This window comes from Sinocyclocheilus grahami, unplaced genomic scaffold (genome assembly GCF_001515645.1).
Source record: "Sinocyclocheilus grahami isolate Dianchi unplaced genomic scaffold, SAMN03320097.WGS_v1.1 scaffold169.1, whole genome shotgun sequence".
Lineage (NCBI taxonomy): Eukaryota > Metazoa > Chordata > Actinopteri > Cypriniformes > Cyprinidae > Sinocyclocheilus > Sinocyclocheilus grahami.
Window position 1 is genome coordinate 319,703 of NW_015505348.1, and position 13,458 is coordinate 333,160.

At 40.0% G+C, this 13,458-nt stretch overlaps 1 protein-coding gene across 2 annotated transcripts in view; it reads left to right on the plus strand.

Moving 5' to 3' along the window:
- The window catches only part of LOC107593313 (C3 and PZP-like alpha-2-macroglobulin domain-containing protein 8), a 44,983-nt gene that overhangs the window by 3,088 nt on the left and 28,437 nt on the right, over positions 1-13,458 (plus strand). Inside the window, exons 2-20 of one of the 2 annotated variants that reach the window (XM_016282980.1) lie at positions 2,690-2,841; positions 3,345-3,367; positions 3,992-4,157; positions 4,746-4,798; positions 5,199-5,216; positions 6,057-6,111; positions 6,272-6,385; positions 7,246-7,330; positions 7,416-7,524; positions 8,043-8,270; positions 8,566-8,736; positions 9,547-9,675; positions 9,757-9,952; positions 10,544-10,719; positions 10,847-10,996; positions 11,080-11,238; positions 11,329-11,471; positions 11,575-11,637; positions 12,010-12,241. In XM_016282980.1, the coding sequence (XP_016138466.1) occupies positions 2,690-2,841; positions 3,345-3,367; positions 3,992-4,157; positions 4,746-4,798; positions 5,199-5,216; positions 6,057-6,111; positions 6,272-6,385; positions 7,246-7,330; positions 7,416-7,524; positions 8,043-8,270; positions 8,566-8,736; positions 9,547-9,675; positions 9,757-9,952; positions 10,544-10,719; positions 10,847-10,996; positions 11,080-11,238; positions 11,329-11,471; positions 11,575-11,637; positions 12,010-12,241 (2,422 nt within the window). The remainder of the gene's footprint in view (positions 1-2,689; positions 2,842-3,344; positions 3,368-3,991; positions 4,158-4,745; positions 4,799-5,198; positions 5,217-6,056; positions 6,112-6,271; positions 6,386-7,245; positions 7,331-7,415; positions 7,525-8,042; positions 8,271-8,565; positions 8,737-9,546; positions 9,676-9,756; positions 9,953-10,543; positions 10,720-10,846; positions 10,997-11,079; positions 11,239-11,328; positions 11,472-11,574; positions 11,638-12,009; positions 12,242-13,458) is intronic. The other variant, XM_016282981.1, reaches the window with a different exon arrangement.

Consider the following 13,458-nt stretch of genomic DNA (forward strand, 5'->3'; position numbering starts at 1 on the left):
GTAGCGCTTGTTGTTTGTCATTTCTCCGATCACAAATGCAGACATGGTTTTATGTTTACGCGGCGCGATGCAACGCATAAAAAGACAGTATAAGTCATTATAATCAGTAATTATGTCCCTACTGGATGCAACAAATGCTTCATTTATAATTGGTTTTATTGGTTTTGTCTCAGTGGGACACGCCATCAAAGTATGGTAGGGGCGTAACATTTCCGTCACACGCTTGAGGTATTCGGCAAATCACAACGGACTGGATAGCTGGCCAATCACAGCACACCTCGCTTTTCAGACTGATGAGCTTTGTAAAAATCGACGCGTTTCAGAACGGCGGGGCATAGAGGAGAAACAATAATGTACAGTATGTGGAAAATAATGTGTTTTTTTAAACTTAAACCACATAAACACATTTCATTACACCAAATACACAAAATAATGTTATTTTTAGCAACATCATATGACCCCTTTAAAGATTGGTTGACAGGAATCTTGTTGGGTTAATTGACCCAAGAGAACTGTAGAAGTCCATGAATTTCATCCTTCATACCAGGGCTGGGCAGAGCTCAATGCCAGTGTCCGTACCTGTTACACGTGGTTGTGCCAAGTATTTCGAGCACCAGAGAAAAAGGTCAATAACTAGCTTGCCCTCTCTGACAAAGAGCTACATTCTCTTGAGTCAGCCAGTAGCTGTTCTTTCCTTCAACAAGATAGTGCTATCATGTAAACACTGAATAGTTTTATGCCCACCGCACACATGAGAGTATTGTGAGATTGGGAGGTGAGGATCAAATGCAGTCAATTCCACATAGATGCCTTGGAAGGGATTTTCTCATGCCTTGAGACTTAAATTGCTTCTGGCCTCGCTGAACCGTAATGCCAACCACCTGATATCTCACACTCGGGCATGCTATTAAACTCAAGGACACTGAGCTGCCTGGGTTTATTTGGGCATGTAATGGGTCAGAGAGTCACCTTCCAAACTTTTCTCATCATTTAAGGGCACAGGAACCAAATTTGTTACTGAAGTAGTCTAGACAACTTAGATTCCAAAGAGGTGAAAAACGCTTACAGAATTAAGTTAGTGTTGGTTAATTGTATGACAACATTGCCTTGACCTTTGTCTTTACATGTCTTTGAGAAAGTCCTATTAGTTTTAATTGCATTTACCCCCAAAATTGGGTTTTATGCAGCCCTGTCTCTTTCTTTTAAGAGTAAAAGCCAACACACCAAACATTTAAACAAATCACCAAAAAATGGTCTAAACTGCAGAGATCAAAACTAATTTGTCAGTTTGAACTAAAATCAATTACTCCAGAACTGTAGGTGGCGCACTCCACCTTTCAAAGGCAATGTTGCTGTTCAGCATCTTTTTTGAAGTCTTTTTTGCTCAAAATATTTGCAGCAAAACAAGCGTGTCCAAAATCTCCCCCATACACTCATTCACTGTTCCCTACATTAGTCCACTAATATAGTTCACTTGTAGAAGTTAATGAAAATGAGTAAGCGAATTTGAACACTGAGTGCACAAGAAATAATGTCGCTTTTGCATTGTCTGTGCTTTCTGTTTAACCTTAACTGTCACCGTCCCACATCAAAAACAATACCAATCAAAACCTTTTATAATTTAGACAAAATACAGTCTTTGGATTCCATATTTGGTATTTTGTGATAGAAGTAATATTGTAAAAGCAATACATTTGTGACAGGAAAATGCATAAAAAAATTCAGTGGCCATTGGGTGTCACCTGGTGTCTGTTTTTGATATAACGCCTAATTAAAATCTAGTTATTTTATCGACTTAAAATTTGGAACATTGCTTATTTAGACATATTGCTTTAATTTTATAGCAATTTTAGAGTAAAACCTATGATGTAAAATATGTATGTAACTTTTTCATACTTTCATTTATTTGTATTTTTCTGTATTCCAAAGCGTTAATGAATTACAACAATTTAAGTTCGAATAGTGCATTTTAATGTCTATGTTTGGGGGGGGGGGGGTATTAAATGCACGCCCTAAAAAAATGCGGAAGTGACTCTGTCTCTGCATAGAGTCCATTCTCTAGCCGTTGATCATACATTATTTGCACATTCATTATTGCAGTGCATTATGGGAGTGCATGAGTGCACTTGATAATGTCCACTACAAATGGCTGTTTCCTCAAATAGTGCACTATATAAGAGTATGGAGCGTTTTCAGACACAGCCCTAGTCATGGTCCTGCAAAGTGCCTTTGGAGCCCCTTTTCGTAGTGGTCAACTCCTCATTGTAAATTAAGCAACGAGCAGTTTGTTATATTAGAAGATATTTTGGTAGGCTAAATTGAGTAGCCGGGGGCCGTAGTGATCAGCCTTGGCACTGAATATTCACCTTACGCCCTAATTTACAAACTGACTATTGGTCATGAAATTTGTTGTTTCGAGATCAATCATAAGGTTCCACCTTTCTCACAACACCCAACATGGGCAACAAAGAATCACAAAACACTTGCCAGTTTGTGTTTGAACTTCTGATATTTGTTTTATGTTTTCCCAAGTGGTAAGGTTGGGAATCCTTATTTGTTTGATTTGTGTGTCCTATGATGTGCGATTCAGATGTATGCTCTAGACAAAACAAAGTGTTAGCGTAATTGGTACCAGGAGTCTTGTGATGTAAACACACACACCTGTTGCTCTCCTTCCTTTGATTCACAGAGGTTACCTGATTGCCGCGCCATCTGTGTTCTGTGCCGGTGTGGAAGAGGCCGTGAGTGTGACCATCTTCAATGCAGTAGAGGACACACGAGTACAACTGCAACTCAGCGTCAAGGGCGAGATTGTGGCTCATAGTCATGGCACTGTACGAGGTAAGAATGATGTTGGATATTCACATAAATTCAATATTGCTCAATACAGATTCTAAAAGTAATGCTCAACAACAGCTGTGGTGCTAATAGCTCCCCTTACCCTTGAAAATGTTTTTAATCAAGTTAATTTTTACATCTGTAATTATTGTGTCTTAAATATGTTATTTAGCTTCTATTTTAAATTTTAATAACTATAGTTTTTGCCATGTTCATAGCTATAGAAACTGGCATGGCATTAAAAACAAACCAACCAAGAGCTCCTTTTGCAATATCTTGACCCACCAAAGATCACTGTCCATGGTTAACAAGTTAAACATCAATACTAATATTTAAGCTTCTTTTCCATAAATTGTGTCAAATTAAATATGGCACCAAACATAAATGATCATCATTTCTGGTTTGTTCAGTGAAGCCCTTTATTTCATTATAAATTCATGCTTTGATGCAGAAATCTTGGTGCTTGTGCAGATTTCACTTAATCTGTCATTTCTTTTTCATTTCAGATAAAGGCACCATCAAAATAAAGGTGAGCCAATCATAATCCAGTTTTAGCTCATAGTCCTTAAAGGGATTCACCCAAAAATGAAGATTCTGTCATTAATTACTCACCCTCATGTCATTCCAAACCCGTAAGACCTTCATCTTCTGAACACAAATTAAGATATTTTTGATGAAATCCAAGAGCTTTCTGACCCTCCATAGACTGAAACACAACTGACACGTTCAAGGCCCAGAAAGATAGTAAGGACATCGATGAAATAGTCCATGTGATATCAGTGGTTCATCCTTAATTTTATGAAGCTACGAGAATATTTTTTGTGTGCAAAGAAAATGCAAAACACGCATGTGTCGTGAACGTGTGTCGAATTCTGACTGAAGTTAATATGGACTATTTTAACATTGTCCTTACTAACTTTCTTGGCCTTTAACGTGGTGGTTATTTTGCTGTCTATGCAGGGTCTGAAAGCTCTCAGATTTCATCAAAAATATCTTAATTTGTGTTCCGAAGATGAACGAAGGTCTTACAGGTTTGGAACGACATGAAGGTGAGTAATTAATGACAGAACTTCCATTTTTGGTTGAACTAACCCTTTAAAGTAGCATCTGCACTCAATGAGACCTTTATGCCTAATAACCACAATGTTCCCAGGTGCCGTCAGATCTCAGAGGCCAGGCACATCTGAAGGTTTGGGGGAACCGCCAGCTCAATGAGGGTGGCTACATCTTCCACAACCACACCACTGTGACGGTGGACAGCAAAGGCACAACTGTTTTCATCCAGACCGACAAGCCAGTTTATAAGCCCCGGCAGAAAGGTCTCTCTCCTTTCACCAAATGGGAATGGGTTGCTGATGATGATAACTCTGTTTGTATTGATAAATGTCTAAATGCTGTTGATATTGGCTGTGTTTAGATTACTAGCATACTATATACACACTGTATACGTCCTAATGCTTTAAAAAATGCCAAAAATAATGCAGCACTAAACATTCCAAAACAGTAGATTGTGACATTGCTGTCACATGACCTCCATACAATTCCAGTTTTTATCTTTTAAATTAATAGTTATTTGGCATTTTTTATTACATCTTAAGCCATTCTGGTTAAAGATGTTTTTAAAAACTGGGCCTGATGAATGAATCTGATTCATTCCTCACACTAGAAATGAAAGGCTATGTTAAGTGCATTGCACTGTGGGTCACAATATTTTATATCGCATGGTCTGTTACATATTTCAGAATTTGGCAGATGTCATCTGAGTATTCTGTGCATACAGAAAATGTGCTTATTTTTCACACTGTACCTCCTGCATGCTGTTCCAAACATAGCCTAATAGTGTCATGAATAGCTTTGCGAAAGAAGTTGAATTTGAATTACTGTATGTTTTTCTCTCTCCCTTCTAGTTCTTATAAATGTATATGCTGTCACACCAGACCTAAGGCCAACCAGTGAAAAGGTGAAGTCCTGAAAATACATGCTAATATATTAAATGATGCTTTGTATTAGAGAAGCATTGTCCTATTTAGCATTAGCAGTGTTTATTTGGAGTTTATTTTTTTAGAAACGCGCAATAGGTATCTTAGCTCTACTTCATGTACAAACTAAAACGCAAATTACAGAAACGCATTCACCAGAGACACTTAGAGACTTTTTTTTTCTCCAAAAGTTGCTCCAGCTATAGTGTGTGGACAATATCCTTTTTGAAAACTGGGCTGGTAATGATTGCACGCTGGCAAAATTCTGCAAAACTTCTCTCAGATGCAGGATTGATTCAAATCTTGAGGAGGTTAAAGTAGCTGTAGTTATACAGTTTGTCGTCCTTATCCCTCTAATCACTTCTTTGTTTTGTTTTACAGATTGAAGCTTACATAGTGGTGAGTGGAGGCCGTGGGGTGGACACTGCTCTTGTTGGGAAGCATGGTTGGAGTGTTTCTTTCCCAGCAGGGTCCATGTTGCACAGCTATAGAGCTTCACAACTGGTCGCCGGTGTTGGGTTTGACCCTAGAGCAGACGCTAGCGGGCGACTAGGAAGATAAAAGGGAGCAAGTCTTCCTGGGGCGTTGCCCCCCACTGCTCTGTGCTTAGCTTCCATCTCTTTCCCACATGCTGCTTGGTCTTTGAAGCGTCTCTGGGGCAAACACTGTTGCTCAGTTTCAGAAAATTCTTCTGAAAGCTGTGCAAATGGCCAAAGGGGGACCAGAAAAAATGTTTGCTATGTATGCGATGTTTCATGTTTATGTTAGATTGGCACTGTCGGCCTCTGGCTCTCGCCAGAGGAAATGTCAGTTGGGGTGTGTGTAGTTTTGCCCTGATTGACGGACTCCTGGAGTGTTCACCCTTTGAGTCAGGGCAAGGTCAGTTTGTTTGAAAGCATCATTGGATTTGAGACATGTTTGCTAAAGCTTGATTTTTTTGCTGCCTTTTTATGAGTGTAAAGTGGCTCGGCCTCTGGCTCTCGCCAGAGGAAATGTCAGTTGGGGTGTGTGTAGTTTTGCCCTGATTGACGGGCTCCTGGAGTGTTCACCCTTTGAGTCAGGGCAAGGTCAGTTTGTTTGAAAGCATCATTGGATTTGAGACATGTTTGCTTAAGCTTGATTTTTTTTGCTGCCTTTTTATGAGTGTAAAGTGGACTCTGGATTTAAGGCAAGCAAATAAGCAAGAATGTGACTATTTTTTACCACATGCTGTTTAAGATTACCGCTTTGTTTACCTAGGACCCCAGAGGATCCCGCATAGTCCATTGGAAAGGTCTGAAGTCTGTATGTTGTGGTAAGAATTGTTACTATTGTGTTCCTTCAAGTGCAACCAGGCTTTTGTATACTTTAATAATGTTGCAATCAATTCATAATCACACTGTACAACTTTAGTTTATGTGACTGTCACCATGATATGTAATAAGCTTTGATCACCATAATATGTTCTCTATTAGGAATTGTCAATATGAGCTTTCCACTATCAGACCAACCAGTCTTCGGCGAATGGTTAGTCTTTGTGGAGATGCAAGGCCACACGTACAACAAGTCATTTGAAGTGCAGAAGTATGGTAAGGAGTGTTTGTTGCATCCAGTGGGGACATTACGGATTATAATGACTTGTACAGTCTTTTTACGTGTTGCGTTGCACATCGCATCGTGCTGCGTAAACATAAAACCATGTCTGCATTTGTGATCGGAGAAACGACAAACAACAAGCGCTACTCTTCACTGCTCAAAACTCTCGTTTGAATCATCAGTGGCAAATTCTTTAAATATGTAAACGTACTTGCAGTACTTGTTGTGTCCTCTTTTGGAAGGCCAAACCAATTTTCGCTTTCACAACGAAACACACGGCGTCTCCACAACATGGCGGCGTCGGCAACCGCGAGAATAAAAGTTATGCCTTCTTTCTTTGCGTGAACATTTGGGCGGCGTTATGCAAATCTTCCCACATTGTGACGTAGATATGTGGGGGCATGTTTAAACGAGGCGTTTTAGGAGGGCGTGGTTGACTCTTAACTTTTATAAAGAATATCTCTTTGGATTTGAGACTTTAGTCTTTGCAACTTCACAGATCTTCTTTATGCACCAAGAGCTTGTAACACTCCAAAGAGAAAGGAAAAATTGAAATCGCATCATATGACCCCTTTAAAGAACTGGTTCAATTAAATGTAACCACACAATACAGTAAATCGTCTCTAAAACATAGAAATAATAATAACATTCTCTAAAGCATGGATCCATAATATGCTATCATTTAAGGAACTCAGGTTTTCACAACAAGGACAGTTTCAAAACAAAGGACAATTGTTTTTTGCATATTGTCAACTAAAATGCTATTGTTGACAAAAACGTCCAATTCAGTAAGAGTGAAATGGACAGAAACCAATAAATATGATTGATTTTAGTCTGCTTTTCTCATGAACAGTCATGCCCAGGTTTGAGCTCATCATTGAGCCCCCTCCCTACATTCGAGACCTCAACTCATGTGAAGAGGTCACAGTCAAGGCAAGGTAAAAGGACAAAAACCTGCCTGACACCTTAAGCTAGTCATTTTACAATGGCCTTCAATTTCTTACTCACCCTGCCTTTTTCCAGGTACACCTTTGGAAAGCCAGTGTCGGGCAAATTAACAGTTAATATGACAGTCAATGGCGTAGGCTACTACAGACATGAAGTTGGCCACTCAGTGGTGAAATCAATGGAGGTGAGTGCATGATAAAGTATTTCTCTGCTGAAAAGTCTTGCATATGTTCTGTTTTGCATGCTGTTGTCTCCATGAGGTTCCTTAACTTGCTCAACTTCTTTAGTTGACCGTCTTCACCAGCAAAGATTTGCAAGCATGGCTGCACTGGTCTGCTAGCGCTCTATCCCAAATGCCAACCTCGCCCTTTGCGGTCCACCTCTAATTTCACACTTGTAACGACATGTAGACTGTTGAGTAGTAGTCCACTGTAATGTCTAGACCAGTGCAAGCTCGGCAAAAGGAGACTTTGCTGGCATGTGGTTTCCACAAAGGTGTAGTCCATAGCCACTCCTTGTGGTCTGCATGGGCAAAACTGCAAGTCCACATTAAAAATTGCCAATTTGGACAGGGGCAAGATTGACCAGTAACTAACCAGTGTTAACCAACTAGTCCAAGTTAGTCTTTTTAGCACTATATGCCCTTGTAACATCAAAAGTAAGTAACAATTCTCTGCAACAAGTTTATTTTCTTCTACATAGATTAAAGGCTCAGCCACTTTCAGGCTCTGCGTGAAGGATATGATGCCCTTAGAGGTTACAGACCATTTCCGAGGTGCAGTGAACATGTGGGTGACTGTGAGCAGCGTGGATGGTGGACAGCAGACCATGTTTGATGATTCAACGCCCGTCCACAAGCAGCTCATTGACATCAAGTATTCCAAAGATACTCGCAAGCAGTTCAAACCTGGTCTGCCCTACAAAGGGATGGTGAGAGGAGGATTAGTCTTCTGGTAGAAAACAGATGAGATGTTCCTTTTATCCTTTCTACTAATCAAATGGTGGACAGCAGACCGTGTTTGATGATTCAACGCCCGTCCACAAGCAGCTCATTGACATCAAGTATTCCAAAGATACTCGCAAGCAGTTCAAACCTGGTCTGCCCTACAAAGGGATGGTGAGAGGAGGATCAGTCTTCTGGTAGAAAACAGATGAGATGTTCCTTTTATCCTTTCTACTAATCAATGCTAATTTGGAATGATCGTTTTTTCACCACTGACCCCAGATTGAGGTGACCTATCCTGACGGGAGCCCAGCGGAAGGAGTACAAGTGCGGGTTAAGGCCGAACTTACCCCGAAGGACAACATCTACACTAGTGAGCTGGTCTCACGCAATGGCAAGGCCACTTTTGAGATTCCCTCCATCCCCACAGCTGCCCAGTACGTCTGGCTGGAGGTCAGTGGGAGGGATTTGGAGATTTTGTGGATGCGTCTTTTAGGGGTGGTGAAGGGTAGCCAAACTAAGAGGCTCTCTGACCCTCCCATAGACAGCAAGGGAACTACCATGGTCAAGGCACAGAAAAGTACCAAGATGATCGACAAAGTAGTCCATGTGACATGAAACAGAATTTTCATTTAGTAATTGTAGGTTCAATTCCTGAAAAGTTATAGTTTCAGACACTGGTGTTGCATGAAGTAGTACCATTGTTCAGCAAGACACATGACTCCCAGGTTGCTCAAGTGCCATTGGGACGGTTCCTCTAATGTAGGGGTGTCCAAACCTGTTCCTGGAGGGTCACTATCCTGCCGAGTTTAGCTCCAACCCCAGCACATCTGAACCAACTAATCAAGGTCGTAAGACTCACTAGAAACCTTCACGCAAACGTGTTGGATCTGGTTGGATCTGCAGGACACTGGCTCTCCAGGAACAGAATTGTATACCCTAGCTCTAATGTCACTTTCACACTAGAAGTTTTGATCACAACCTGGATTTTATTGACCATAAATTTTGGTTTGTTTGATCATTGAGAAGGACGTGTTTCAGGTAAACACTAAAGATGCACATTTGCATCTGTGTAAATCTGGAGTTTGGTGCAATATGCTTTGTGAAAGATAGGAATGCAGTCTGAAAGAGAAGTACTATTAATTGTTTTTGTATAGCTTTTCACCAATATTTTGGTAGAAGTAGCAGCAAATACAGTCCAAGTCACAGTACCATCTGTTTCTAACTTTCAGATTCAGTTCATTTCTTTTCTTTTTCTTGCAGTCAAAAGTGACTGCCATTGATGGCAGGCCTGCAGGAGACCAGTATCTCCCCAACTATCTGTCCATCAGTAGCTGGTATTCTCCTAGCAAGTGCCACATCCAGCTCCTAAGTCCCAGTGCTCCTCTTGTGGTAAGATACACTGCCAATATAATTAGCGATGCTTGATAAGACAAACAACCTTTATTCATGGAAGCACCGGTTTGTGCCTAGATTGGACAAGAAGCAGAGATCTCCTTGAAGTCCACCTGTCCCTGTAACGTCACTTTGCACTATGAGATCGCCTCTCGTGGGAATATCGTGCAGTCGGGTCAGAGACATGCCAAGAGCATGGCCCTCCGTGAAAAGAGAGCTACAGTCACCTTTGACACAAACATTCACACCACCGCCAAACCGCCACGAGACTCAGGTCAGTATAATTGCAATTACAGCAATATGCTTTTTTCAATTTAGTGACTTATGGGCACTTTTGGTCATAAAATACGTTGTTTTTAAAATACTGTTTTTGATACTGTTTTCTGTGCTTTAAATTACGTTTTAAAAAATTTTTTTAAATCCCTGAATCCTTTTGTCTTGCTAAGGCTGATTTTACAGATACAATTTTATATATCCTAAATACAATTAAATTATATTTTCACTTTTCTTTTGGCATACTGTGACAAAATGACAAACAATACAAATATTTACCTTGATTTTCTTTGTTTTTGTCTTTAATCTAATGGTCCTTACTTACACTGTTGTCTACTAGGTAATTCATAAAATTGTAGTGGATGTTGTTACTTTTAATTTAAATACTTCATGCTTTATGTTTCCTTATTTCTAATTCATCACTTTTGTGTACTGCACATTGTTCTGAGAATAATATTGCTTATTTCATGACACAATGTTTTGAAACATTAATGAAATAATGAAGCGTACACTTAGCTCATAAAGGCACTATTCTTCCTCTTTTTCCTCCCCATTTTTTGTCTGTCCATCTTTGTGTCCTCTGTCTGCCCAGACTCTGGTGTGTCCTCTTCTCAGGCTGAAAGAGACAGCTGCGTATCGGTTCTCCATTTCAACGTGACTCCTGCTATGGCCCCCCTCAGTCGCCTACTGGTCTACTATGTTCGGGAAAATGGAGAGGGGGTGACTGACAGTCTGCAGCTTCCTGTGCAGCCCCGTTTCGAAAATGAGGTGGGTTAGATTGAAGCTCACTACTTAATAATCTGGTTTATAATTTATTAAAGGCACAGTTCACCAACAGTTCTTTCATTGTTCACACCTTCATCTTGTTCCAAACTCATGAGTTTCTTGTCCTTAGGTCTCTGTGTCTTTGTCCTCAAACGAGTCGATGCCGGGCAGTCCAGTCAGCATGAAGGTCCGAGCAGAGACTGGCTCATGTGTGTGTGTAGCTTCTGTGGACAAAAGCATGTACCTTCTCAAACCAGGCTTCCAGCTCACTCCTGAGAAGGTTGGTTTCCATATGAACCTTCAAACATGTCACCAATAGCTCAGAAATGGTCTTAACAGTTTCTTGGATTTATGGGTTTGCAGGTTTTCAAGGAACTGGCTGAATTTGATGTATCTGATGCTTTTGGGGTACCCAAAGATGAGGGACATTTTTGGTGGCCTGGCTTGTCATCGCGAAGACGACGTTCCTCTGTGTTTCCATGGCACTGGGACATCACTAAAGATGCCCGTTTTGCTTTTACGGTGAGAATATCACCGTCTCCCATTTTTCAAAAAACATAAACCTCTATTTTAGATATTAAAGGCTAATATGTTTATGTAACTGTATTGTAGGAGACAGGGCTGGTGGTGATGACCGATATGGTGGGTCTGAATCACAGGCAGAGTGGAGGGATGTACACAGATGAGGCCGTGCCTGCTTTTCAACCGCACACCTCCACCTTAGTGGCAGCTATGCACTCCCGATCTGGGACACGGTACACATGCTCGCAGTGTCTGAAATTATAAGGTTAATCTCACAGGTGGTTGTCTCTAAGGTCAGTAAGAGAGTTGTTTCTTATGTCAGTGTGTGTTTTTCAGGGCAGAGAACCGCAGGCGTACGTTCTTCCCAGAAACATGGATATGGCATTGTTTTAACGTCAGGTAGTAAAATAGTACTTTGCTTAACTAAAGTTATATAAATTTTAGTAAAAAAAAGAAACAATTACTTTTATTAAGCATTAAATTGATCAAAAGTGACTGCAAAAACTAAAAGATTTGTATCTCTCTTGAGCAGCAAATCTGCATATTAGAATCATTTCTAAAGGATCATGTGACACTGAAGACTGGAGTAAAAATGGCTTCTGAAAATTCAGCTTTGCCATCATAGGAATAAATTATACTTTAAAATATATTCACATAGAAAACAGTTTTAATCCAAAAAATGCAGCCTTGGTGATCTTATATATATATATATATATATATATATATAAATAAATATTAACACATAATTTTTGCAAATTGTAACTTTGACAGCAGTGTTACTGGAGAGGCTGAGTTACACTTGGACGTCCCTGATTCCATCACCACATGGGTGACGGAGGCTATCGGTCTGTCTGCTGAAAAGGGTCTGGGACTGGCACAGATCACAGAGCTGCGCACATTCAAGCCCTTCTTCATCGACTTCACCCTGCCATACAGCGTTGTCCGTGGTGAACAAACCAAAGTCCCATTGACAGTGTATAACTACCTTCCTACATGTGCAGAGGTGTGTGCATGTGCTTTTACGCAGAAAAATACATCAACATTTGCCACAATCTTAAAAGGGTCATGAACTTTTTTTTATTTTGTACTGTTCTCTAAAGTCCACTTACAATGTTATCAAGATTTTAAATAAAAAAACATTAGAATTTAGAAGCAATAGGCTATTTTCTGTCCAGTTTTTACCCCCAAATCAGAATGATCTGTTTGAATAGACGTGGCGGATTGTAGACTCAGAAGTGAATGCCCACTGCTATGATTGACTAAAAGTTGTTTATGTTTGACAGGCTACATCCTTCAGAGATGGACGCTGCAGTGATTTAGGTTTAAAATGCATAAATACTCAGTACATATCAAACGATCTGTTTAACAGACAATAGTGACCAGGTAATATATAATAAAAATAAAAAATACCTTGCTACGTGTACTGCGTTAGGCTAACCGAGACTTGTCATTTGCACTTACATATTGTTGCTCTTTTGTTAGTTTTGATTGCTTCTATTGTCCTAATTTGTAAGACGCTTTGGATAAAAGCGTCTGCTAAATGACTAAATGTAAATGTAATGAAAACTGTTACTCGGTTACATTTACAATATATTTGGCACAGCATCGTCTTTTAGTTTCAATTTTTCTGAAAATCTTGCGTAGAATTGTGCCTTGTTTGTAAATGAATCCACGTTAAAATTAAGTTCTTACTGGCGCGGTCTGGCATTTCACTAAAAATAAAGGTCATCAAATAAAGTCTATCGTTTGGTTTATGCGTAGACCTGCTTTTGCCTCTTGTTATTTACACTACATGCGTGAATCGGTGGGCGGGGCTAAACAAGCAGTGATGTAGAAGCAGACGTTGATCTTCTGCGGAGGCGGTGTTTAGCCACACTATTACATAATACAACGGTACATTCCACAACCTGTCATTTAAAAAAATTGGCTTCAATATAAGCTGCTTTTGGACTAACAATAAAGTTTTGAATTCTGAAACAGGATGTGTTTATAGCACAATGACCTCTTATATATCACAGTGTTATCATAGAGAATTGGTGCCAATAAGCAACCACCCAAGACACCCTAGCAACTCCCAAGCAAACTCGGAACACCTTAGTAACTAAATAGCAACACTTTGGCACCATGGGAATGAATTTTGCATGGACAAGCACCATTAACAAGACACTTAAATGTCTTTGACTACCATAGATGCTATGTAAACCATTTTCTGCCTTCATA